This window comes from Haliotis cracherodii, unplaced genomic scaffold (assembly GCF_022045235.1).
Source record: "Haliotis cracherodii isolate W230 unplaced genomic scaffold, xgHalCrac1.p SCAF_6, whole genome shotgun sequence".
Classification (NCBI taxonomy): domain Eukaryota; kingdom Metazoa; phylum Mollusca; class Gastropoda; order Lepetellida; family Haliotidae; genus Haliotis; species Haliotis cracherodii.
Window position 1 is genome coordinate 15,054,451 of NW_027266319.1, and position 27,976 is coordinate 15,082,426.

Sequence of the window (27,976 nt, forward strand, 5' to 3'; positions counted from 1 at the left end):
CTGGCGAAGAAGCAGAGAGCACATGTCCACGACAATGACTCTGCCAGATCTCCCAAGAGTCCTGTAACTGTTACATGCTATTACAGCTAACCTATACACGGGTTTGCTGTTTCACTTGGCAAAGAAGTCAATAGAAAAGTGAACTCTCACCGGGGCTGTTAAATTCTGCCTGTGAAAGATTAATGGCGGATGAGAATCTCATAGTCAAAACACGTTGATTCTCGTTCTGTGCTTAGTCTCGCGTGGTCCTTCGAGACACGGATGCAAGGATCGACGTCCTATTGGAGACCATTTTATAGGTTTCATGTCTGATTAGAGGATTATGATTAAAAATTAATAACTCTCGTAACATAATGAGTTCGTATGCATTTTTAATAACATTACATTGAATTGGACCGACAATGTTCCCAAAATCTAATTATAACAGACAGAACTTAAAAAAATTGTTCGTGGGTTTATTTGCATGTATCATGGCTATCAATGACATTGTATTACATGCATATGGCGTCTCAAATGACGAACGGGTCAGGATACCAATGGCACCTTTCACTAGCCAGTTACTTAAACATATTTTCATTTGGTGTAACTGGGCATTGCTGCACCATCGTCTATGTAGCTACAATTGTGCAGAGTCGCCGCTCTGCCCCCGTTGATTATGGGTTCAGATCTCAGCTGTGTTCAACTATCCTTGGTCTGTCAGCACCATACAGCTCTAAAAAACAACATTAGCGCTCCGACTGTTGTAAGTCTATGTGAAGGTATGGGAGCTCCGATCACCTTAGCGCAAGGATCGCATTGTACAACGCCACTCGTTACAAGAGGAAAATGCCTTCGACCTTGGTCAGTTTGCTCCTTGTATGCTCCTTAGTTCTATAGGATGACACGCCATGGAAGTAAACTTACCTTCAAGGCGGCGTTAAACTCAACTTTGCTATTTCCTACTGTACTTTGGCATTGGCAACCATAACTGCATTTATTCATCTGTATAGGATTGTATAAACGTCACAAATGTTCAGTGTCAGGTGTTTAGATATCGTTGTGGAAGGTCAACTTAACGTCATACTTACACGGGCATTACATCAGGACATTAAACAGGGAATCCCCATTGGTCCGGAAAACCCGTCTTTATTTCAAGGTTGTACGGATTTTAACGGACAGTTATCCTTTCAGGGCCTTAATTAAGTGAGTGAGTGAGTTGGGTTTAACACCACTATTCCAGTTATATAACGGCGTGTCACCTTGAATATGGGAGAAAAGCAAGTAGTGACGTAGGTCTTAGATCTAGACGTTTACCAATTTGGTGATATGGATACGGATATGGTGCTGACAAACATAGAAACATATTCCACGATCCTTAATTATGTCACCATGGTTTTCTGCCTGCTAAAACTGGTGGAAATAAAATAACATTATGACCTGGGAACAGTTCCACAAATTGATCATAGTGCTACGACTTTTCTAAGCCTAAATGAGAAACATTGATTTTACCTATCATGACCTTATTTAATAAAAAGCATATATCAGTCATGCAGGTTCCAGATGGGACGGTATTTGCATTTCTGTTGATTGGTATGGGGGGTTAGCCCTCGGAGTCCGGTTCAGTGTTACAAACTGATTCAATAAAAATAACTAGGATTTCTATGAGGGTAATTCGAGGTATTTTTATACGTTCCTCGCCAAAAATACTTTACATGATGAAAACAGCAACTAATAATTCCATACCGATGTGAAACACAATACCATTTGTGCTGCGCCCCAAAAACCTTATGTACGTGAGGGGCGATATGATCTTCATACATCACCCTGGAGACGTCACCCCTGCCACTTCCGATACAATGCGGAAGTGAGCCTCTCTTTGAAGTCAGCCATGTTGTTATGTGTGATATTAACTCATGTTGCTATGTGCTGGCGTGGCGCAGGTATTGTATCACAAAATATACACTCGACTTCAGCGAATAAATAGCAAATACCACAAAATATCATGTATTGCGTGCCGAACATTGTAATAACGATCATACTTCAACTACAACACGTGGTTTGAGACCACGCCCTGGTGTTGCAAATGATACCTTTCTTTACATCTCAGCGTAAAGATATCATCAATCATTATTGAAAACAATCCATTTTCAAAGATTCGGGGTTGAACTAGAGTTTAAGAAGTCGGAAGGAGATGTTATATACACAAACCTTAAGAACTGAACTTATTATTCAAATTAATTATGAACAAACTCTAAGTTTAACCTTAAAAACTAAAGTCTAAAAAGATGTTTCATCTACTTGACGTTGACAAGAAAAATTTGTCCAGTTTTTTAATAAAGCAGTCGACCAAAGCAAGTTCCTTCTTAATCCATCCGAAAAGTTACTCTATTTCAATATTGCGTTACACGGAGCGTTAAGAACCTCTTTGCTCCCTGTATTGTCTCCATCCGACTCCCACGGGCACTATTTCTTTGCCAGGAACTCTAAGGTATTAAGCAATCTCGCAGCAATATACACACTGCTTAATCAGCTAGAAGCGGCATTGCGTTGCCTTCTCATTAATTCATGGGGTTCAATGAAACGTAGTTTTAGCAGCGTTTTAAGCTTTGGAGCCGATACTCGTTAGAGTTTATGGACACAATGCATTAGTGGTCAAAATGTAGTTTGGAACTGCCTAATCAAATTACGAAGCACCAATCACGTGATTAGATACTTTTGATTAGATTTCATTTTATAGGCGTCCAGAGTCGTTTTGGTATGAGTTGAGAATTGAATTGAGATTGTCTATGCTTTTTGCAATTGGCTTTCGATGATAGTGGCGGCTTCGAAGGATTAAAGCTCATGAAAAGACAGCATCTGGTGAGGAAATCGGGCATCGAATTATGAAAGTGCACAGGGAACATTACACACACCAGTATTAGACATTAAATCTTCTATTGTATGAGCTTGATAGATCTACAAACTTAGTCGCCTTGCTTGCAGTTATTTCTACCACATGACGACATCAGTACACTGTGACGTCTTTGAAATAAACGTGAATGCCTTGCTCTTCGCCAATGCCTCGTCGTTTCTAGCTCGTATCTCGTACTGAAATACGCTCGCCGATATGCCTGAATTTGCTTACAAGACACGAACACTAATCAGAGAAGAATATATTTAATCATTCTGAGTTAAGACTAGCTGTCATCTCTCAAATCTGGTGGGAACCATAGTGGATAAAGCGTGCATTTGCCCTCAAGTTTTAGTTCATCACCACCACCACCACCAAAAATCTCAGCCCCCAAAAATATTAGATGGTGGCTTACAGTAAACGCCAATAAGTGACTGGCACCCATAAAGGTGTATTGTGTTATATATTAAAACTATATACTTTTTATCAATCGCCCTCATTTGTTAATGGTGCAATGTCTTCATCTTTACAGGCGGTGGAGACTTTGATGAAACAGAAGTGTCGCTGCCATGGTGTGTCCGGCTCATGCGCAGTGAAGACATGTTGGAGAGGGCTACCAACGTTCCGAGAAGTTGGAAATGTGTTAAAAAACGGATATGAAAGATCTGTTCGACTTGCATCCAGGTCCAGGAAAAGGTTACGTCGCCGTGACAAGTCGAAGCGTAGAGTGCCTATAACCGCCACAGAACTAGTATATATGCACAAATCTCCCAACTACTGCCGGAAAGACCTAAAGCGGGGAATTCTGGGTACCAATAGTCGACTGTGCAATCGAACGTCGATGGGTTCTGACAGTTGTGATCTTCTATGCTGTGGGCGTGGCTATAACACCCAGGTCGTTACATATGTAGAACGATGTCATTGTAAGTTCTTCTGGTGTTGCTACGTTGAGTGTAAGACCTGTGAGACGGAAATTGACCTATATACGTGCAAGTGATGCGCTTACTCCCTACATGTGGCTTAATTCAAAACGGGTCCACCATGGTCCAGTATGGAGATGGTAGCTTGGTGTGTTCAAGAGCGGATTCAAGTGCAATTACAGGAAGGGAGACGGCAATACATGATATACAGGAAATGACGTTGGATCATGTGACAAGCGGAAGAATACCACGTGATATGTGCCGATTCTTGTGATTGCAGAGGAAGATTCTGTAACATATTCGCAAGGAACCCTGGGTAGTTTTGTAAAACGCTATGACTGTGGTTACTGAACTGATATTAGAAAATGCAGAAACACGATATTTATGCAAAATATTCTTGTTGCCTCAGGTCGTTGCGAGTGAGACTCACTTTAGCAATACGTTTGTTGTAGGCGCGTAACATCCCAAACTCGACGACAACCTGATCGTATAACAATGCATATTTCATACTCGGACAAAACCATTGACACATGGTACGTTGTGTCGACATAGTTTATGTCTCTGTTCAGTAGACCCGGATGTGGGACGAAGAAACAATTTGGAGATTATTTGATATTTCCCGTCGTACCTTTCTACCGGATGTTGTGTGTCCGAGTCAGCTGTAATATAATTGTGTGTAGTCCTGTGTTACGATGTTCCCAGCATGCTATTTATTTCACAAGATGTAAACATTCTATTCAATCATTGTTAATATTTCAAGTGTCCTCCGGCTCTGGCTGTATGTTTTACGTCACCTTGGCAAATCATATTATATATTGCCTGTAAATAGAGCTCAATATAGAAAAATTAAATGTTCGTTATCGTTTTTGCTTATTAGTAGTTTGTTTGCGATCCGAAGCTCAGGGATAAAACTTAACAAATTGGGATGTATTATTACGTCGCCTTTAACAGTTTACCGTTGCGTAAAACAAGGTCCGGTATGATTTTACTTTGGTGAAATCCACGAGCACGGATATGGCAATGACTAAAAGACAAAGACTCATATGGGACCGACCATTTGATAATAAATTGTCACAGAAAATGCTTGAAAAAAATAATTATGCTTCAGTTGAAACAAAATTGTCTGCCACAAGAAAAACAAATAGTTTTAATTAATACAAATACTTGTTCTGTAGCTGAAATTTGATCCAGTCACCATACACAATTTCAGGCACCTCAAGAATATCAAACGGTCGGGCCCTAATCGAATCGAATGAGATTCGAACCAACATACAGCGGAACCTAGCATCTGCACATCTTCTGCCCACTGAACATTTTATCCCCTTTTACATATAAGGCCGACTGAGTATACTGAATATCGTTATCTACGAATGCTTTTGAGCTGAAGGTTTCTGTCAGTGCAAAGGTACTTGAATGTTACACAAGTTATCTCGGAACAGCGTTGAGTTATATCCCTGACGCTTTGCAGCTGACACACCTACTGGTTTATCTGGAGACAAGTACTTCAATGAGTACGATTGTTTCTGTAGGACTCTGGGGAGAAATCCAACACACTGAAACCCACAGATGAGGGCGAGTTACAAGTAAAGAAACGTGGACGTGTAAACATAACTGGGTCTTTCCCTTAAATCAAAATGCTTATTATTGTATCTGTAACTTATCAAGTAGACGTGGAATCGAAATTGAGAATAAATTCTCATATCTAGTTTCCCGGCAGTTTGTAATTATTTCTTTATATTGTACAAACTGTAAATTGGGAGATTGATAATTCTATGTTTGCATAATTAATTTTTTTATGTGAACACATTTTTGTGTTCCTAAAATGGAATCAGTTCCCATACTCCTGTTTCTCCGTGGCTTTAGGTAAGGCCAGTAGATGGGGAAACATACATATACTGAACAAAACAAGTTAGGGATCACGTAATTTCAGGGACACAATTTCATAAAATATCAAAAAACAATATTCATGATCTCTAACTTTCAGCATACATTCCACTCAATACAACATCCATATAGTGCAACCACGGAAAACGAAGGGTGCATCGTAAAATACAAGCGATAGGTGACACAAGCAAGGTGTTATTTGCCTTAGGTAGTGTGTTCATCAAATGAATTAGTTGTGATGTTCACACATTGTATACCGGAACACCTGTAAAAAGACCTGATTTATAAATACTTTAGCATACGTGTATGCTGCAAAATGTCGAACGTCTACATATGAAATTAATGGGTTACACCGAGTCGCCAACAAGTGACAAGTCTTCCAATGCATCATTGTAGGTGTAAAATTAACAAATAGAGAATATCGGTTAAGGCCGCATCGTGAATTCGTTAATTTTTTGTAGGCTGTGCTTTCATCAAATAGAGTTGAACACAAAATGACAGAGGAAACACATTTTACAATACCCTTTTACATAAATTGGGGGAACCATTATGAAGACAAAAACATCGTATGCTATGTCAATGCACAGGGTAAGGCGCTCTACATTTCAACTGATAAGGTAATTTGTTAAAAACAAAATTCGCCATCTTGCATACAGGTGGTAAAATACCCCACCAACTTTTACTGCCGCATTCAGCCCAGTGGTGTTCGGAGATTACGCCAGTGAGTTTATTTGAATTCCATTTAATATTCCCTATCAGGTGAATTCCGTTCTGTTTTCCGAGTTGAGATTCCTTAAGCCGCTTCACTTGTCGGCAGGGTTGAGTCAGGTTTACGAGCGTCTCTGCGGTTTGTTGATGGAAATATCTACTCCACGTCCCAAACACGCCTTGATCGGATCCACAGATGGGGGTAAGGAAACTATATCCCTGTTGCAGCCTGCATCATATACTTCCCCTCTTCAGGCATCGATTCTGATGACATACAACTCAAACGATTGACAGTCACTCGATACACAGAGACATCCCGTTAGTTTAGAACCCCATGAATCAGGAAACACCGGCTTCCGGGCGATTCATAGTCTATACATTGTGAATGGTACGAACCGTTCTTTATTCAAACTAACGATTGCACTTGGAATGGCAAAGTACTGATAAACAGCGTTTCATATTACATACATATGACGAAACGAGACATGGCAAAGCGTCGGTTGCATTGGAATAAAATGCCACTTCGAAGTCCTAAAACCACTAGGCCACCCATTCCGCCATATTTGATCCAAGAGAAGAATGCAAGGCATCTGCGGAGAGGCTTTCGGCCTCAAATATGTCACCCATTTACGACAAACATCTGAGTTACAAGCTTAAACAACTTGAAATGTCCTTTTAAACATGAGTACAATTAACACAAAAGAATTCTCTTTTGACAAATTTGGTTTGAAGTAACAACCCACGATATGGCTAAGGGCTGAAATGCGGTCTTCAATGGAGAGTCTAAGGACCTTCATTGCATATCAGTGACGCAGCCGACGTACACAGGCCTGTTCCGATGATTCTGTCGATCATGTGGAAAGATATACGACTCGACACTAAATGCTAGTGTCCTGACGAGTTCATTTGGAACTATACCGTTCTTTTCAACAGAATTCACTGCATAGCAAAACACGTAATGTTTTCATTGCGACATTTCCTACTGGAAATAATTATTATAATCTATTTAGTGAAAATAATTATTATAATAATGTGCTACATAATCTTAAAGTCAATGTTGATTTTGTTGATGATTCTGTACTGCTGGGCGGTACGGAAATGAGTGTCAACCAAACGAAGTGCTATATCAAATAGGCCCAGACGAGAGGCTATCTGAACGAACACTGCATCGAGTCCATGTGCAGTGCGTTAAGAAGGTCGGCAACCCTGCATCGCTTGGATGAAGTCGGCTGGCCTTAAAGGCGTAAAACTGCTGTCAACGAAACCGTCAATATGTGTTTTTGCATCAAAATTTACAAATGAAATGTAGAATACGCAATGAATTTAATGAGACTGTCGAACACACTGTCAGTTGAACAAACACAGTATCTTAGGCGACATGATGGCGTGGCTCGAACCTTTTATTACCATCTTCGCGATGCTTGTGGTTTTGACACAGAGGTCCATCCATGGTTCGACCCAGACTATGTAGAGGGCGTCATGGAAAATGATCAATACAAAATTCTTTTGAATAGGTCCGTATACAACCTCAGATCTGTCCAGGCCAACAAACCTTATCTTGCCCTTTTTGATACATCCAATGAAATTATTTATATCATTGAATTCTCTGTCACTAATGTGATTGACAAGATTCAGAAAAACACATGGCAAATATGCAGACCTCACTTTCGAAATGCCATGCTTGCATCCCAATTACCAAGTTGTCTGAATGCCCATTGTTCTCGATGCCTTAAGTTTGGTACCTCCCAATCTGCTGACTGACATTGGGAGAGTACTCGGGTTAGCTACAAGGAATACAGGCCTTCTGACAATCTGTGTAATGCAGAAGGCTGCATTGTTGGGGTGTCTTCACATTCTCCGAAATGTTCTGGGTGGCTTTGACTTGGCAACGCTTCCTGGGAGCAGTCCATTTTCGCTGTCTGGGCTGCGTGTAGAGGGGACAAGGGACCTGGGCTGCTGATGAGCCTAACCAGCCTGACTGTGCCAGGATCACCCAAACCCTCTTTGTTGCATTTTTTTATTTTTACTCTGTACATCTGCTAGAGACCATTATGAATGTTACACGAATATTAAATAATCGAGTTTGAGACGGGCTATAACTAGTGGCTGACAGTATGAGCTATAAGCAATGACCCACGCCGTCAGTGCTCGTTTATACACAGTCGGCCAGATTACGACTACTGTTAACACTATTTTAGTCGGCTCGTACAGAGCCTGTTCTGTTCCGGGATACCCACTTTGGCCGGCAACCTGGCAGCTCTCATGGAAGGGTTGTGCAATTGCAACACCAAAAGACGCTACCTGTTCATTAGGTTAATGTGATATTTTAACGTGATCAAACTGTATACTGTTCAAAGCAGCTTAAACCCAACACCGCACTCACTATCCTTGGACCAGACAATCCAGTGATTGACATAATGAGCATCGATCCACGCAAATGGGATACAATGACATGCATCAACCAAGTCAGCGACCACCCGATCCCGTAAGTCGCCTCTCACGACAAGCATGGGTTGCTGAAGACCTATTCTATTCCGGATCTTCGCGGGTCATTTGACAAATTGCACAAAATGGTGACCATCATACATGACAAAGGGGAAACTGTCTTCTTCGAGGACTGAACCAGTTGTCTAGGGCGCGGCAATTCACCCCGCAGTTACCTCCCTTAACTGTGAACGGATTTAGAGATCGTGAGTTCGAATACCAGATTGGACCCAATTGTTATCATGGCTCTTTCTCCAAGCTGCAACACACCGTGATATAACTGAAATTATTTCTAATGTGGCGTTAAACCAATTCACTCTCACACTCACTCATAGCATCTGCTGCAGCAAGTGCAGTTTATCATTCCGCGTTTAAACCCAACTCATTCTAATACTTACTCACAGCATCTGCTGCAGTAATTGCAGTTATCATTCCGCGTTTAAACCCAACTTACTCTAATACTTACTCACAGCATCTGCTGCAGTAATTGCAGTTTATCCTTCCGCGTTTAAACCCAACTTACTCTAATACTTACTCACAGCATCTGCTGCAGTAATTGCAGTTTATCCTTCCGCGTTTAAACCCAACTCACTCTAATACTTATTCACAGCATCTGCTGCAGTAATTGCAGTTTATCCTTCCGCGTTTAAACCCAACTCACTCTAATACTTACTCAAAGCATCTGCTGCAGTAATTGCAGTTTATCCTTCCGCGTTTAAACCCAACTCACTCTAATACTTACTCACAGCATCTGCTGCAGTAATTGCAGTTTATCCTTCCGCGTTTAAACCCAACTCACTCTAATACTTACTCACAGCATCTGCTGCAGTAATTGCAGTTTATCCTTCCGCGTTTAAACCCAACTCACTCTAATACTTATTCACAGCATCTGCTGCAGTAATTGCAGTTTATCCTTCCGCGTTTAAACCCAACTCACTCTAATACCTACTCACAGCATCTGCTGCAGCAAGTGCAGTTTATCACGTTGCGTTTAAACCCAACTCACTCTCACACTTACTCACAGAATCTGCTGCAGCAAGTGCATTTTGACGATGCCAGCCCCAGATGCATGCCTGTACGTTACATTTGGCCATTATGATTCCACACATTTCCAACTACAATTACATACGCACCGGTGTGGCCAGCACGATGTGGCGAGTGTATAGTATTTTTCCGCATCTGACAGTCGGTAGACACAGCCCACAGACCCTATACATGATGCTCCCATCATCCCAGGCACAGACTCAGCCCATCATTCACACCTCCGTACGGTGCTCGCCTCGCACCCGCTGTACGCAACGAACTCGTGTATCCAACTAACATTCGGAACTCGTCACTTGCAACGGATTCATCTGCTTGATTAACTTAGCATGTTCTTCAACCTACATGGGCTCCGTAATGAGCATTGTTTTCCAGCCATCACAATAACAACTACCGACACGTTTACGTGTTAAACTGAATGATCAGTTATGTTCTGTGAGTTGTGGACACCATTACACTGGGGTTTACATTAAACTACGATATAACAAACTCCAAGGGACCACTATTTTTAATTCGTTATAACCGTAGTTCGTTATAAGCATATGTACAACATGTATAGAGAAAATGGAAGGGGCCAAGAAACAGTTCGTTATATCCGTCGGTTCGTTATAAGCGTGTTAGTTAGAACGTAGTTTACTGCACCTTGATTATTTACACCGTTTCACCGAACATCGGTGCGATAAATCGGTGTTAGTTCGAGGACGAGGGTGGGGTAGTAAGGATCAACTCTACACGGGGTGGTGTACTAAGGATCAACACTCGCCGAGGGTGGGGTACTGAGGATCAATGCTATCTGACGGAGGGGTTCTGATGATCAACACTCGCCGAGGGTGGGGTACTGAGGATCAATGCTATCTGACGGAGGGGTTCTGATGATCAACACTCGCCGAGGGTGGGGTACTGAGGATCAATGCTACCCGAGAGTGGGGTACTGAGGGTCAACACTACACGAGGGTGGGGTGTTGATGATCAACACTACACGAGGGTGGGGTACTGAGGATCAACACTACACGAGGGTGGGGTGTTGATGATCAACACTACACGAGGGTGGGGTACTGAGGATCAACACTACACGAGGGTGGGGTACTGAGGATCAACACTACACGAGGGTGGGGTACTGAGGATCAACACTACACGAGAGTGGGGTACTGAGGATCAACACTACACGAAGGTGGGGTACTGAGGATCAATGCTGTCCGAGAGAGGGGTACTGGGGATCAATACTGCCCGAGGTTGGGGTACTAAGGGTCAATGCTGCCCGAGAGTGGGGTACTGAGGATCAATGCTGCCCGAGGGTGGGGTACTGAGGATCAACACTACACGAGGGTGGGGCACTGAGGATCAATGCTGCCCGAGGGTGGGGTACTGAGGATCAATGCTGCCCGAGGTTGGGGCACTGAGGATCAATGCTGCCCGAGGGTGGGGTACTGAGGATCAATGCTGCCCGAGGGTGGGGTACTGAGGACCAATGCTGCCCGAGGGTGGGGTACTGAGGACCAATGCTGCCCGAGGGTGGGGTACTGGGGATCAATGCTGCCCGAGGGTGGGGTTCTGATGATCAACACTACACGAGGTTTTGGGTGCTGATGATTAACACTCGCTGACGGTCGGGTACTGAGGATTTGCGCTACTCGAGGTTTGGGTGCTGAGGATCAATTTTACCCCAGGGTTGGGTGCTAAGGATCAATGCGACCCGAGAGTGGGGTACTGAGGATCAACCCTACCCGAGGGTGGTGTAGTAAGGATTAATGCTATCTGACGGTGGGGTTCTGATGATCAACACTCGCCAAGGGACGGGTACTAAGGATCAACTCTGCCCGAATGTGGTGTACTAAGGATCCAACACTCGGCGAGGGTTCTGTACTAAGGATCAACGCTACACGGGGTTGGGGTGCTGAGGACCGATGCTACCCGAAGGTGGGGCACTGATGATCAATACTAGTCGAGAGGTTTAGATACTGAGGCGTACTAATGACTAGACTGCCCAATGGCTGCCTTACAGTCACATATTGCCCAGTATTGCACACTTATCTTCTTTTAAAATATACGCATTAAAAATATGTATCAACCCACCCTATTTTGAAATCGGAACCAAAAGAATTATTTCCTGAGACATGGGGGCTAAGATTTATTCATGGAAGAGATGCTGGACTTATTTCGGGGTAACGTGAAATTACCGTCCCAAGGAATAAGTGTGTGTACATAATGTATTTACATTGTCTAAATTACGAATAATTCATAATAATGCGTAGGTCGAAATTGGCATTGTCATTTGGACGGAATTGATACCAAATATTAGTTGAAATTATTTTTATTATCTCGGAGGCGGAGAGGTTCGATCCCCAGGTGGGTGCAAATTATGAAACCCTTTCCTGGCGTCCCTCGCCTTAATACTAATGGAATAATGCTGAAGGGGACTTAACTAACCCACTCACTGAAATCTATCACTGTAAAGTGCAAGTATTTTGTAATAAATCATATTTTTGGATTTGAAAATTGACGTTTAATCAATCCTAATGCTTCGGATGAGCGTTAGCTGCCTCAGTAACATTGTCCCGTCCTGGTCGTGTACCTGTTCACTGCACGGAGTTCTTCAAGTCCAGGTTTGTGTTTTTGGCGGTGTACGAGATGACCCCTGAACTATACGCCGTCGAGAGAACAGCTTCACGTAGTTGTTCTAAAGTCTTGTTTAGATTTACAAATCCCCCACCTTTACTCTATCCAAAATAACGCGGGGGAGTGAGTGAGAGATAGAGCGGTGCCCCCCTCCAAATCGACATTACTTGGCAGCCACTGAAGGGACAGCAAACGAAACCCAGTTGGTATGCGTTTTTAATCAGAATATTTTACAAAAATAAATATTACCTCTGCTGTTCCTCAATAGCATTGACAAAGAGGCATATTAGAGTTGGAGCTTTTAAAAGTACCAAGTAAGTGTTTCCCGTGGCTTTTTAATCCTTGAAGGTGAATGGAAATCACGCGCGAGAACTAACTCCTTGGTACAGTGTGAATGTAATTAGTGTAGGTAGTCTCTTGTCAACATAAGGCATCATTGCTCCAGAATGTTCCCAGTTCAGAGACTAATGTAGGTAAATACGTTGACTTTATTTGCATGTTTGGAATTGTGGTGAGAATTAGAAAGGTTTACACCATGTCGAGTCGGCCTTTATGAGCAGTAATCCCTGGTAAATACCACATGAAACATAGGGAGCAGGCTGTGGGCAGACGACATTCCGAGAGCAAGCAGACGACACATCGCCTTTGGGCTGTGGACACGACTCGCTAGAGAGATGTACTGACATTTATGAACTTTGGTTAACAACAGTGAATACATGCATAGACAACGAGTATTGTCTATAGACATGTACAAAAAGGAAACAGCTTGGATTTCGGCTGGTTTGCTATTGATGGGTGTGGCATATTCCAATAGCTGATGCGGTAAAGAGAAGGGCGTTGTGTATTTATGGTTTTAAATTGGAGGACAAAGAATATCAATAGCTACGTAAACGGAGGGGATTGTTTAGCAGAAATTGAAGAAACATTTCCAGGGTGATGAGGTAGTTTCAGATGCGAGAACGTATGCTAGAGCAGGCATTGCGCTTCCATTGGTAGATGGGCGCAACAGCTACGACATTCATATGGTCAGTTCCTGGAGACTGGAACAATCAATTCATATGAAATTCTTGAAGGCCTGGGCCTGGTTATTATAAACGTTCTCTTGACTCGGACCATTATTTCAATTCGTTGAGATTAGATCCACAGCAACAAATATGAAGAGAATTTGCTATTTTAAACATTATTAATCAGAACGAGGCCTCTGTTCTAGGCCATCCTGTTTCACACCTAGTATATATATTAGATTAGTAGATTCAACTTTGTATGCATTATTGTATCCATATACCTTACTTGCTTGCGGCGACCCGTGAAGATCCGAGCTAGAATAGGTCTTCAGCAACCCATGCTTGCCGTAAAAGGCGACTATGCTTGTCGTAAGAGGCGACTAACGGGATCGAGTGGTCAGGGTCGCTGACTTGGCTGATGGACGTCATCGTATCCCAACTGCGTGGATCGATGCGCATGTTGTCAATCACTGGATTGTCTGGTCCAGACACGATTATTTACAGACCGCCGTCATATAGCTGGGATATTGCTGAGTGCGGCGTTAAACAACAAACAAACAAACAACCAATTTTCTTGCGGCTGTGTTGCTTGACAGTGATGTGAAAGAGGTGAACATATTGTCACCAGGTGATTGACTTAAAAGGTGCATTGTGCCAGTCATAATCGTGATGGATGGTTAAAGAAAACTTCCAGAATAGTGGTATACGAAAAGGGACTGTAAGATTGAATGGAAAGAGATTTGCTTCGCTATATGACAATACAGAATATTACAGTGGTCAGTAGCGAAAATTTATATTACGCTGTCGTGGCGTCATGACACACGACCCCCCTCGAGGTCTTTCTTAGTGGTCATTCATACAAATACCATCCAGCTGCAGCCATAATTGTGACCACCCGATTTACATCTTCGTCCCCACTTATGGGCATTGGGGTAGTCAGGTGGTTAAAGCGTTCGTTCTACACGCCTGAGGCCCGGGTTTGATTCCCAACATGGGCACATACGATATGTGAATCCCAAGCGGGTGTGTCATACGTAAGAAGTGGTAATGCTTGTTTTATATAAGAGAGAGGATATAGGGTAGCCTAGTGGTTAAAACGTTGGCTAGTAACGCTGATGGCCCGTGTTCTATTTCCCACATGGACACAATATCTGAATCCCATGGTTTTACGCTGTTTCCAACAGTAGGGTCGTGATTCTGCTGGAAAAAGCATAAATCCAGATTCACTCAGTCAGTCTATTAGATCGGCGTTCATAGCAAAAGTCTAACGTAGTTATCGTAGAGAATTGCCAAGGTTGAAGCACGGACGTACATACATATGCGTCTTTGGTTCAAGTAGGCCAGCCTGTATCCGAGTGAGTGAGTGAGTGAGTGAGTGAGGACTGGACAAACAAGTGACTTTATGCATGAGGACAACCTGGAAACCAACGAAGCTGACCACCTTATCCGTGAGTGTGTGTGTGTGTGTGTGTGTATTTTAAACATACCGTACAGTTGGCATTACATCATTTAACGTTGTAGAATGCACGTTCCATTCCATCCCATACACACATGGAAAGAAGAACTGATTTTTTAATAATAAACACTGAAATGTAGACAATGTCGATGTCTGTGACATGTGGAGATTTCTGTGACGCTTCTTTCACTTTTACAGATCTTAGCACTTTAATATAACCATACGGCATCGTTGTTGTAAGATCCGAATGGTACTACGGTGAGATTTTTTGGCCTTGTCATAGATACCGCCTTTGTCAGGGTTGTGTCGTTTAGACATTGGGGGGGGGGGGGGGGGAGAAGAGGCGTCGGAAACTTGATTACTGATACTTATTAATTTTCTTACTTTGCGTTATGCATTGTACACATATGATACAAAATCTGAAATTATCTTGTTTTTGTTGTCATAAAATTGTATTAATTGTTTAACGGATGACAACTCAATACGTGCTGAACTTGCGTATAAGTATTTGAGTACTGATGTAACTATTACCTGAAAACTAAATACTCAAAAGGAAAAATCACACGCCATTTTGGCAACATCTACATCTAACATATAACCAGTTTGTCAAAATGTGAGACGGGTTAGAGTGCAACTGTGTAAATACTGACGATCTACCCGAAATAAATGTCAGTTTGCAGACAGAGCATCTGATGTGTCTCCGGCAGGGGAGATAATTCATGTAGCAAAAAGACACTGTCCTTTCAGCTGCGGAGAAAAACACTTGTGTTCCTAATAATAATAAAGTGTGCACCCAGTTGCAAACAAATTTGTCGAATAGAAACTTTGTCAAATTAACATCGTCTGAATACATGTTTTAATTAGCTGGATATTAATTGTGTCAATTCTGACATTTGAAGGAGACGTTATATGGCAGTATATTTTGTTGTTTAACAGTGCTTGTAACTGTATTGCATTGTTTCTGTTGGGATTGTTTGGACAGTAATCAAGTTGTCACGAAGCTACTATATTTAGATGGTAGTGTGGCGTGTAAGCTTCCGGTAGGCCGTGGACTCATGCAGAATATCCTTCTAGTACCGCTAGACTGATGAGGGCACTATAGAAATTTCCAGTAGCTAGTTGGGCTGTATAAATAATGAGACGAGAGCGTTTTACGTATTTCTCACGCATTTTCATCACATCTGAAGCAGCTTTCATGTGAGGATCGCTCATCATCTCTGATTCCGTGCCAAGCCCAACTCGGAAGCTTGACCACTGTCGCTGCTGGGTGAATATATCATTATCACTTACTTTTGCCATCACCACTGTATTTGTGCATTTTATTCTGACCACTGCCATCATATAATATATTGCCATCGAATATTGTACTCCCACTCTTTTGTATACTGCCATTGTAATCGCTGTTCAGTAATTTGTTTTGATTTGTAAACCTAGTTAATTTGTGTTATACATTTGTTGACTGTATACCACTTGTTGGTTGTTTGTTGGTTTCACACTAGGTTCTTTTACGTCAAGATTTCTCGGTTAACATATTGTTTGAATTTGGGTGTCGACGTAACAGGATAGAATGGTCTTGGGCGTTCTACCAATAATGTGTTTTGTTTATATCTTTGTCTGTTGTTTAACCCCGCGCTCAGCAATAGTCCAGCTATATGACGGGTCTCGACCACACAATCCAGTGACTGGCATCATGAGCATCGTCCTACGCAATTCGGATACGATGATATGCATCAACCAAGTCAGCGAGCCTGACCACCCGATCCCGTTAGTCGCATTTTACGACAAGCATGCGTTGCTGAAGACCTACACTAACCAGGATCTTCACGGGTACAATAGTTTGTTAGTGAATGCAACTTATCGTGACAATAGGCAATACTTCAATCTATGTAGTAAAATTGACGGATCAGCCGTACCAGCGATTGAAAGCATAACACAGTTCCGGGCAAACGGGAAAATCTCTAGAGACAGGCATTCAATCCATCAAATTCTTATTAAATATGGTGTAGTTTGAAAGAGTTATTTCAAGTGGAAATGTTGCTTAACACTCGATATGCAAAAATAAGATTAAACTATGGATGAATATCCTTTTATTCCTAGCTGGCACAAATACAACACTATCCATGAAACTGTGTAAATGTGTAATCAACTGGCATGTCAGTCATTATTCGTACAATACGTAATAATACGTAACTTGTCTGTCTGTCAATCATCCCATATTGAGCTGAACATAATCATCATATGTCCTAGTGCAAAAAGTAAATAAATGATAGGATGGGAACCGCCACCGACATACATAATACAATTTAAATTTTGTTCCGCAATGCATGCTATGCTCTCTTGTTCAAATAATGATTGGGTATGGATTTTTTTACACCGGTTTTAGCAATAACACACCAGGGGACACCAGAATTGAGCTTAATCGAACCCAGACCTTCGGCGTGACGTGCGAAAGCTTTAACCGCTAAGCTAATTCATCATCTCTTGATTAGTTTGTTTTCCCTTTGCTTTTTAGCAACTAATATGACTTCAAGTATTGTTTTCTTAACAAATTAATCATCACAGAGCAGGCATTATCCCTTTGGCTTCTCCTACCTCTAATTATACATGATTGACCCATGCTCATGGCTTACCAATCGACTTTATTTCAATGAGTTAATAATTGAGCATTACTAATTGGGTTACTCTGCATTTATTGTTTCCATCACAAACTCCTTTTTAAACCATATAATTGCCATGTATCTGATAGCACTGTGAGAAAGCGTGCAAGACATGAACCAGCAACGCAGATTAACAGGAATGGGATTCAGAAAGATTAACAAGATTAACTAAAAAACAGTTTCTCTCCTGTCTTTTTATCCCATAAAGAGCAGAACACCGTACCGTCAGAGACAATTCGCCATACACCAACGTCCCCGGACTCGAATAGATGTCGACCTCTGACAGTGGACGAAGACAAGTGATATCAGACGATTCCTTTCCTTTCGTGTTGGCAGTCAGGACAAGGTTCTAAAGAACAAGCTGCAGCCCTACGGTCTTATAATATCTACGTAGATGGGATATTTCCCTCTTGTCCTGCTCTGTGGAATCAGACCTACATCATACATTCCATGGGTTAATTCACGGTTATGCCTCCAGAGAGTCAACTACGTCAGGTTCTTCAGTCTATTGAAGATTCAAGTGCAACAAACCCTCTATCTACTCTTGCTCTGATACGAATCAAGACTGACTAAAGCTCAAGTGAGGGAATTCCCACAAGCTGACGTTAAAGAAAGGTTATTCAACTGGCCATACGTCCTGAGAATTACAGTCCAGTACCGGAAGGTCCACAAGTACAGATCTGGACCAGAAAGGCGGCGACCACTCCTCCCGACTGTGGAAGCACAGGAGGTTTGCCGTGCGGCCATGAACAACTGCATGACGCTCCTCGTGCACAACCCATCACTGACTACGTGGTTTCAACATGGTGGATGACGATGCCCGGTTTCCCCTGTTGATGTGGAGCCACTACTTCTCTTAACTCTCTTTTCTCGGGATGATGACCTTGGGACAAGCCCACCACCAAAGATCAGAGAGACTACAAACGCCTGACAAGACTGAACGTCCAACCTTTTGTCGTCGTTACAGTTCGGGTGAAGTGTATTGGAATATTATGTACTTGTCCAAAATAGATGATTTGCAGATGGCATGTGCCTAGTGATGTGAATTGTGAACGGCATATATGTGCAAGAAATATAAGCCTATCACAATAAGTAATTATGCTTTATGTCTATTATATATTTTAGACCTACATATTATCCAATAACATATTTTCCTTATGTTTACTTATATGAGTAATCCATTCCTATCAGGACATCAATAGTGCACTCAACCATATCTTTTTTTTAAATTTGAAGATGTCTGCGTTATGGGGCGACACTATTGTATAGACTCCATTTCCTATTCTGCTGTTTTGGTGTTATACTTGAATATTTGAATATCAAGCAGAGATTTTAAAAAATCACACATACCCAATGCTGAGCTTTGAAAACAAAACTGCCAGTTGACTCCCAGTTAAGATTGATTACGGTTTATTCGACGTGGCAATGGTATTAATATATATGAGTCTGAAACAAACTGATAATCAATATTTGCAAAAACAAGTAAGTTACATGTTTCTACATAAGGTTCTACAGACGACCTCAGCTGACACTACAACTGCCTTTCTACGGTTACTGGGGTATCATTGCATGTCATCGTATCCCAAATGCGTAACTATTATCAGTCCATGTCTTGTCCTCAAAGTGATTTTGCTAAACACACCCAACTAAACTCATATACTGTTCAGTATTACTACTTCAATTAGAATTACGGAATTAGAACAACCAACACCACTAATACTACTACTACAATATCTACTCTAAACGCTAGTACCACACGCGTTCTACTACTTGTACTTCTACTACTGCTGCTACTACCGCTACTACTACTACTACTACTACTACTACTACTACTGCTGCTACTACCGCTACTACTAGTACTACAACTACTACTACTACTTATTCTTCTACTACTGCTGCTACTACCGCTACTACAACTACTACTACTACTACCGCTACTACTACTAGTACTACTACTGCTATTTCTAATACTAATACTACTAGTACCGCTACTACTACTGCTGCTACTACCGCTACTACTAGTACTGCAACTACTGCTACTACTACTACTACTGCTGCTGCTACTGCCGCTACTACTAGTACTACAACTACTACTTGTACTTCTACTACTGCTGCTACTACCGCTACTACAACTACTACTACTACTACCGCTACTACTACCACTGCTGCTACTACTACCGCTACTACTAGTACTATAACTACTACTACTACCGCTACTACTAGTACTACAACTACTACTACTACTACCGCTACTACTACTGCACCACTACTACTGCTACTGCCTCTACTGCTACTACTACTACTGCTGCTGCTACTACCGCTACTACTAGTACTATAACTACTACTACTACTACCGCTACTACTACTACTACTGCTGCTGCTACCTATACTGTTACTACTTCTGCTGCTACTACTGGTACTACAACTACTACTACGACTACTACCGCTACTACTGCACTACTACTACTACTCCTGCTACTACCTCTACTGCTACTACTAGTACTACAACTACTAATACTACCGCTACTACTACTACTACTACTACTACTCCTGCTACTACCTCTACTACTACTACCGCTACTACTACTACTACTGCTACTATTGCTGCTACTACCGCTACTACTACTACTACTACTACTACTACTCCTGCTACTACCTCTACTGCTACTACTACTCCCTTTGTTTCAACTACTAATCATGTTTCTTCTACTTGTGTCACTACTACTAATTCTGGCATTCCCCCAATTGGTGCAGTGCAATAATCTTCAGCGCGACTTTAAACCCCATTTCACCTCACCTCACCTACAAACGACCCGTGAAGATCCGGGGTAGAATAGGTCTTCAGCAACCCATGCTTGCCGTAAAGGCGACTATGCTTGTCGTAAAAGACGACTAACGGGATCGGGTGATCAGGCTCGTTGACTTGGTTGATGCATGTCATCGTATCCCAATTGCGTGGATCGATGCTCATGATATTAATCACTGGATTGTCTGGTCCAGACACGGTTATTTACAGACCGCCGTCATATAGTTGGAATATTGCTGAGTGCGACGTTAAACAACAAACAAACAAACAAACAAACCATATTCAGGTGAGGGCTCCAGTTTAGAACAGATCGCCAGCAATCTATGCTGGTCAAAAGGACACAAAATGGATCGCATGGTGAGACAAGTAGACTGTAACGTTGTTACAAACAAATCTATTTCTACTACTAACACCTCTTCTACATCCCCACATGAGTATGAAGCTCCTGTCTGTGTCCCGCGCTGTGATAACGCTAGGATGTTGCTAAAACGGCGTAAAGCCATACTCACTCACCTCTCCTACAACAACGTGTGTTATGTTATGTATTCATTTATCAGTTATGCCGTCCCAAATACAAAAGAAATGTTTGGCCAATACATTCATAGTTTAAGTCGGGAGTATGGTAAGCGTATACTTCTTGCATATATATACCCTATAATCACTGTACATCTTGTGTTTAGTGTCGAACGATCGTTATGAAGTATCACTCAAACAAAGACAATGCAGCTATACGTCCTCTTTAGCGAGAACATTTAGTTCGATTTAAAGAGGCGTCGATTAGGAGATTACTTAATGTGTTTTCAATGTAGAGCTGTGATGTCTTTAGATCTGACGGCGCTATACTGAAGCCGAACTCGCTTATGGTTAAATGGTTTGAGTAGATTGTTGATCTAAATTAAAGAAAACGCCGATAATGGCATTTAAGCACAGCATTGTAAATTGAATGGAGGTGTGTATTTGGTTTGAAAACGTTAAATTGGATTGGGTCTCAGAAATCTTCCCTTCCCTACCCAGAGTTACTTGAGGTCAACCCATTACCTCAGCGAGATGTAACGATTCATCAAATTTTATTCAGTCTATGCAACAGATTTAGAGGTTTTCACGCGAGTGTGTTTGGGGGTGGTAAATATCCTGCATTAGGAATAAACATTGTATTTAGGGGGCCTTGGAGTTGTTGACAGTCGGCCTGTCCTGTCATAACGTTAGGAAGTGCAGACAGATGTACACACAGCGACAAAACGAAACAAGGTAACAATTCAAACATATTTCGGCCAAAATCCAACCATTTTAATTTGTGGGAAAGTTTTCAAGCCGCAGAGGTCTACAAGCACAGATATGGCTACTGATCGGCTTGGCTAGGCCTAGTTTGGGCCTAAATTGTTTCGAAATTTATATCTCCAAAGTAGCCAAAACTTATAAAATGCCTTAGCTCCGTCACAGTTAGACACTGATTTTCAGTATATTAGAGTGTTCTTTTGAAAATGATAGCAATTATCCCTATAGTTTATCCAGAATCCTGACGGTTATTTCTGACTCGATCGCCGAATGCCACAAATGTTTGTTTATAAACACTGTAGTCCCTACTTGACCTTTGATATTTGCATCCCTATCCGCATATGATCCCAACGGATATCGTTTTTTATCCGTTGGCTTTATCCTGTCAAGAAACCTACCCATTATATGATTAATATTAATATCATCTACATGTATTTCTATTTTGAAAAGTCTAAGCATTTAGATAAAAGATATTATGCGAACTATTGCGCGATAAATCGATTGTAAAATCAGAGTTTTATTCGATCAGAATCGAGTATTACCAGAAGAAGAACAATTGTAAAAGAAACATCACAAATATAAATAGAAAATGACATGGTGTAAATGTAAGCGAGAAAATGTATATTGCGTCCATATCCGAAAGATAATAACACGGTGATAACTGTGGTACTTATTTGGCTACCATTTCTGATAATAATCATATTCCTTACCGATTCTGAACAATGTTTTTCTTGTCAATGAGAAACATTGTCCAAGGACTCCACCTGGCACACTCAACTCTAAAAGTGTACGTGACTGTGGGGATTTCAGGGAAGATACTAACAATCATGCTTTATATGAAAAGTCACAATCTAGACAGGTTAACCCACAGCTCTTGCGTGGTGGACGTCGTGGTTGCCCACACTTTCGGCCACAGGATTGTGTGGTGAAGGTGCATTTAAATAATATTTTCTTGTTGTCGTTTACCGCCGCACTTACCAATATTCCAGCTTTGATCGAGTCTAGACCAGACACTCCGGTGATTGATATCATGAGCAACAATTAACGATGTTTGAACACGATAACGTGAAATCAACCAAGTCACTAAGCCAGAAGGCCCGTTAAGATCCGGGTTAGAATACGTCTTCAATCACTGGATTGTCTGGTCCAGATTCAATTATTTACAGACCGTCGTCATATAGCTGAAATACTGCTGAATGCAGCGTTAAACAGCAAACAAACAAACACTGAGCCTCAACACCCGATTCATTTAGCCGCCACTTATATGTTGCTTAGGACCTATATTCTTACCTGTAATCCCCACAGGTGTGCGTTTGCATAAAAATCTCTTCGTAACCATACCGAACAGCCATTCACTCATTCGCTCAATACCTTTTGGGGGCCTGTCTGATACCGTTGTATGGGGTCATTCCAGGAAGTAGATCAGCAGTGAAGGAGAAGCACGCAAGCATCCCAATAATGTGGAGCAACTTCCTTGTTGTGGCTGGGTAACTGGAGCTTTGTGGTCATCGCAGCATCATGCATACCAACAGTGAATTAATTAATAAGAACAGGATATTGAGTGGTTGACTGTGTTAGTGTCAGTAGTCTTTCAATAAAATACTAGACATGTGTAAATAATAGCGACACAACCATTTCTGTACTCATAAGAAATATCTGCTACAATCAAATTCCATTCACGATTCCCACTAAATCATTCGCATGTTTATCAAACAATAATGATACTAAAGAGTAGTGATGAATGATAATGAAGTGAGTTTATATTTCAGTAATACCAATGGCAGGGAATGGACTTCACACAGTGTAATCGTGTGGAAAATCGAACTCTGATCTTCGACGTAACGAGCCAACGCATTAACCACTGTACCACTCACAGTCTCATTTCATATAAAACAATTAAAAATATAAGTAACACAATGTAACTTCCATATTACCAACAGAGGGATCGGATGTTTGTTTACTAATGATGTTGATGTTATTCACTCTTTTGACAGATGTCTGTAAATATTCGGATCTGTAGCAGGTACACTAGCGGTTGGAGAGACAAGAGACAAGCCGATCTAGACCAATTCATACAATATAGGTTCCGGGGCAGAAAAGGTACTATGTAAACTAGTCTTCTGTCATTAGTCACGGACTAACGGACCATTCTAAGCTTCCCGAAAGGTTTATCGGATGGACACAACTTGTCCTCATAATGATAGCTTACAGCAAACCCTTTAGAATGGCAAAATTCTACTAGCCCTTATGAAACCTTAACTATTGGGCAGTTTGGCAAGGACTACAGGACTATAGCCAATTTCTAACGCTGTTGAATGTGTCATTGTACCAAAACGATCTGCCAACCATGTTATTCACAGGTCGCCATTATATACGTAATCGGCGTACAATTTGCTCATTCCCTCATTTATCAACGCTGTCTATCAAAAAGTGTCTCCTCCTCATAATAATAACAACGACGTGATATAACTGGAAGAGTGTTTAAAGCGGCGTTAAATCCGACTCGCTCACTCATAATAATGCGTTTTACCAGATGCACATAATTAGGAAGGCATTACCAGTATCCACTGATGAAAGTAGAGGAAAGCCACCGTAAACAAACAGACCGAGTAGAAGACTGCCGTCCTGTTGAACTGCAAAGAGACACTGCTTCTACACCTATGAAAGAAATATAAAAGGGATGTGTCTAGTGGTTCAACAAAAGCGTACTACAAAACTAGAAATGAGAATATAATGACATGCACACACCCGTTTCTAAAACCATTTTGACAATTCGGCACACATTTAGGTTAAGTTATGCATGCAAAAAGAATATGTTTTCTGGTCTGAGAAGGCCTTCTATTTTGTTAGCAAATATTGTGATCGCTTTTCAAAGATAATTTTAGGGATGTTTCATTTGCTAGTACCAAGTCATGTGGATTATATAAGCCTGAATGTCAGAGCTTCAAATTAGTGTGAATAATACTAATGATGTGCTTTTGGAGCTATACCACTTCATATTTTATCATAAGTATAGAGTTTTTCGAGAAAACAGATATCGACATCCGGTATGTGATAATGTAATTTAAAACAGCTCTTGCGTTATTAGATATATCCACACACTGATATCTTAGAAACGTTTGACATGATAATCGTATCTACAAAACAGCAGTTTAAAGCATAGATTACAGATTGAAAACTTGAAGAAGAATAGTAGTTGTAATTAGGTATTTGTGACTTTGGTTTCGGATGTTTGTCAATGTAAAATATAGCGAACACACGAACGTTGTCTTAAGCAAAAAACATCATGGTTCCATTATGAAATTATAAAAGAAGCATGAAGCGTTATTGGCACAGAGCCTCTTCCATAGATGAGACAAACCTGTGGCACATGAGTTCAAGCACACAGATATACTAATACCCCGTTAACAATCGCCTCTATACATATGTGTGTATATGTGCATACGTGTGTAGAAATACATATGTAAGTATACTAGTCATGTGAACGCGTTTCGCGTGTGTGTATATTTACATAAGGAGCAAATTTGCATCATGTCTGGAGCACGTGCAAATGTAAATGTGAATTTGCACTGTGTGTATATGTTGCAACGTGAACGTTTATGTTAACGTAAGAGGGTGATCTAATTAAAATCTGTTCTTTTGCCAACACCAAGCAAATTGTCAAAAGTTGCCAACTTTTATGCGCATGCACAGAGTTGAGAGTTGAGCGGACAGTGTTTTCTTTTGGTTTCAAGGAGTCAAAACTTTGTGTACAAATTAAATCAAACACATGCTGCTTCACGCGAAAATTTTCGGTGAAGTAACTCTCTTCTCATAGAACTTTCATTGGAAAACAACCTGTTTAGTGTTGAAAGCCGTGAACAGACTGACGAATATGTGTGCCATACACAATTTACATACTTTATTTACACACCTAAGGTAATTTTTTTTTTTGTGTACGCATAGTAAATTTACATACATATACACACGTATTTATAGTTACATATGTGCAAAATTACTCACGTTAGTAAATGTTGTGCATGTAAACGGGGTATAAGAATACAACAGATCACGTCTGGTTGACCAACCATTATTAGAATTCGTTCCTTCAAAACGAGGACTTTAAGCTTAATAATATGAATGATTAAAGTATGATAAAACACATACCTTTCTGAGCAGTATCCCTTCCTGTAAAAAGCCTCTGTTACGAAAGTAAAATTGTTCAAAACACAATCCAAGAAAGGGAATTAATCTAAGTCCGTCTTGGCGTCTCCTTTGTCCAATAAGAAATCCTTTAAATTATTGTCCGTCGAAATATTTTCACTTAACGCTGTAGAAAGATGAACTTGAATAGAAAAATCCTCCAGTATGCGTTTGGAACAACTGTTGCTGTTGACAGATTGGTAAAACCGTATTCCAATATGAAAATAAATATTTTCCATTGCATCACAGTTGTCGTCTGACAGTGAACGCTCGCCAGAAGTCCGTGCAGCGGAAATGACCTGTGATTGGTTGATGCGACGAACGCAAGACCACGTGACAAACTGACGGAACACCTGCGTTGAAATGTACAACGTCTCTAAATTGTTTTGACATTTGTTTGGATACATCTTGCACTATGTTAAACAAAACATTTTCTGATGAATCAACGTATATCTTAAGGACTGGATGTAAAAGCCAGATAATGTTTAGGCCGCGTAAAAATTGGGAGGGAGGAATGGCATTTATTATTTATTATTGAAAAAAAACGTGATAAGGGAGGAACACCTTATATTTTTCCCACCAAGAATATCAACAAACGCATTACCTGATCACACATTGAACTCGGCTCTTTAATTCAATGCCAGTTGTCAAGCATGGAAGACAGTGTCTACTCGGCGACTAACGGAGTTGGGTGGTCAGGCTCGCTGACTTGGTTGATACATGTCATCGTAACCCAATTGCGTGGATCGAAGCTCATGATGTCAATCAGTGGATTGTCTGGTCCGGACTCGATCGTTTACAGACCATGCATTGTTAACTGGAATAATACTGAGTGCGGCGTCTAGAAACTATCAAACAAAACAAAAAGAACATCTATAGTGTCTTCTAACAATATCGATAGTGCATTTGATGATATTGTAACCTTCACACATTCTGAACTGGACAAGAATGCCCTGAGAGACAATGGGAAGCGAAACAACGCCACTCGTAAAAGTAAAAATGTGTATAACCCATACTGGTCAAAGAAGCTTCAGTCTCACCTAGGTGCTTGTTAAAGAATGTGAGGAAGAATTTCGTACTTGTAAAAGCGATAATAAGATTAAAACTGCTTTAACAAAAAAAAAATGTTTTCAGTAAAGAGAAAGACATTTGACAAACTAAACAGGGAGTGCAAAAGACTATACCAACTAGAACAACGGAAGTGTTGCTTGGAGTGTATGACGCTTGTTCAATGAGAGATTTTTGGAAAGTCAGAATTGGTATCTCTAAAGAAAGAGACTGTGATAGTTAGCATGAATTCCTCTTCGTGATGAGTAAACTTTAAGAACAAATATTATATGACGGTCTTACGTTAGATTTCAATATACAATACACCTACTACATCCTACCAAGACACGAAAATATTATTTAAGCATATTTATTCACAAGAAGTGAACGGGGTTGCGGTACTAGTTCTTCCAACTTATATTCCCCTCTCCCTGGTGTGAGAGTGTGTCTAGAAATACATTGTTATATATACTGTTCTTTACACAAATTGTTTAGTAAAACATATGAAAGGACCCGTGGAGATCCAGGTGAGAATAGGTCTTCAGCAACCCATGCATGCCGTAAATGGCGACTATGCTTGACGTATGAAGCGACTAACTGGATCGGGTGGTCAGGCTCGCTGACTTGGTTGATGCATCGTATCCCAATTGCGTGGATCGATGCTCATGATGTCATTCACTGGATTGTCTGGTCCAGATTCGATTATTTACAGATTGACGTCATATAGCTGGAATATTGCTGAGTGCAGCGTTAAACAACAAACAGACACACCTTAAATACACATGTAGCTTCAATATCCGCATGTACAGCCGTACAGTCTTAGGTTTACATCAACGGGTATGTTATGGACAGTATTGTTAATGAAGAAAATATATACTCCGCAACGTTGTGTTCATCATAATAACGAAGTCGACATCCATAAATCTTCTTCCATATCTGTATCACTTCCAAATGGTTAAAGCTGTCCAACAATAAACTCAAATGAAAACATTCACTCCCTCTTTTTAACCAAATTAAACATTATATC

General features: G+C 41.0%; 1 protein-coding gene across 1 annotated transcript in view; it reads left to right on the forward strand.

Annotated features, from left to right (window-relative positions):
• The window catches only part of LOC139446675 (protein Wnt-16-like), a 54,463-nt gene extending 49,809 nt beyond the window's left edge, over positions 1–4,654 (forward strand). The window contains exon 4 of the mRNA XM_071227948.1: positions 3,402–4,654. Coding sequence (XP_071084049.1) covers positions 3,402–3,866 — 465 coding nt within the window. The 3' untranslated portion in view covers positions 3,867–4,654. The remainder of the gene's footprint in view (positions 1–3,401) is intronic.
• Positions 4,655–27,976: the final 23,322 nt, after the last annotated feature.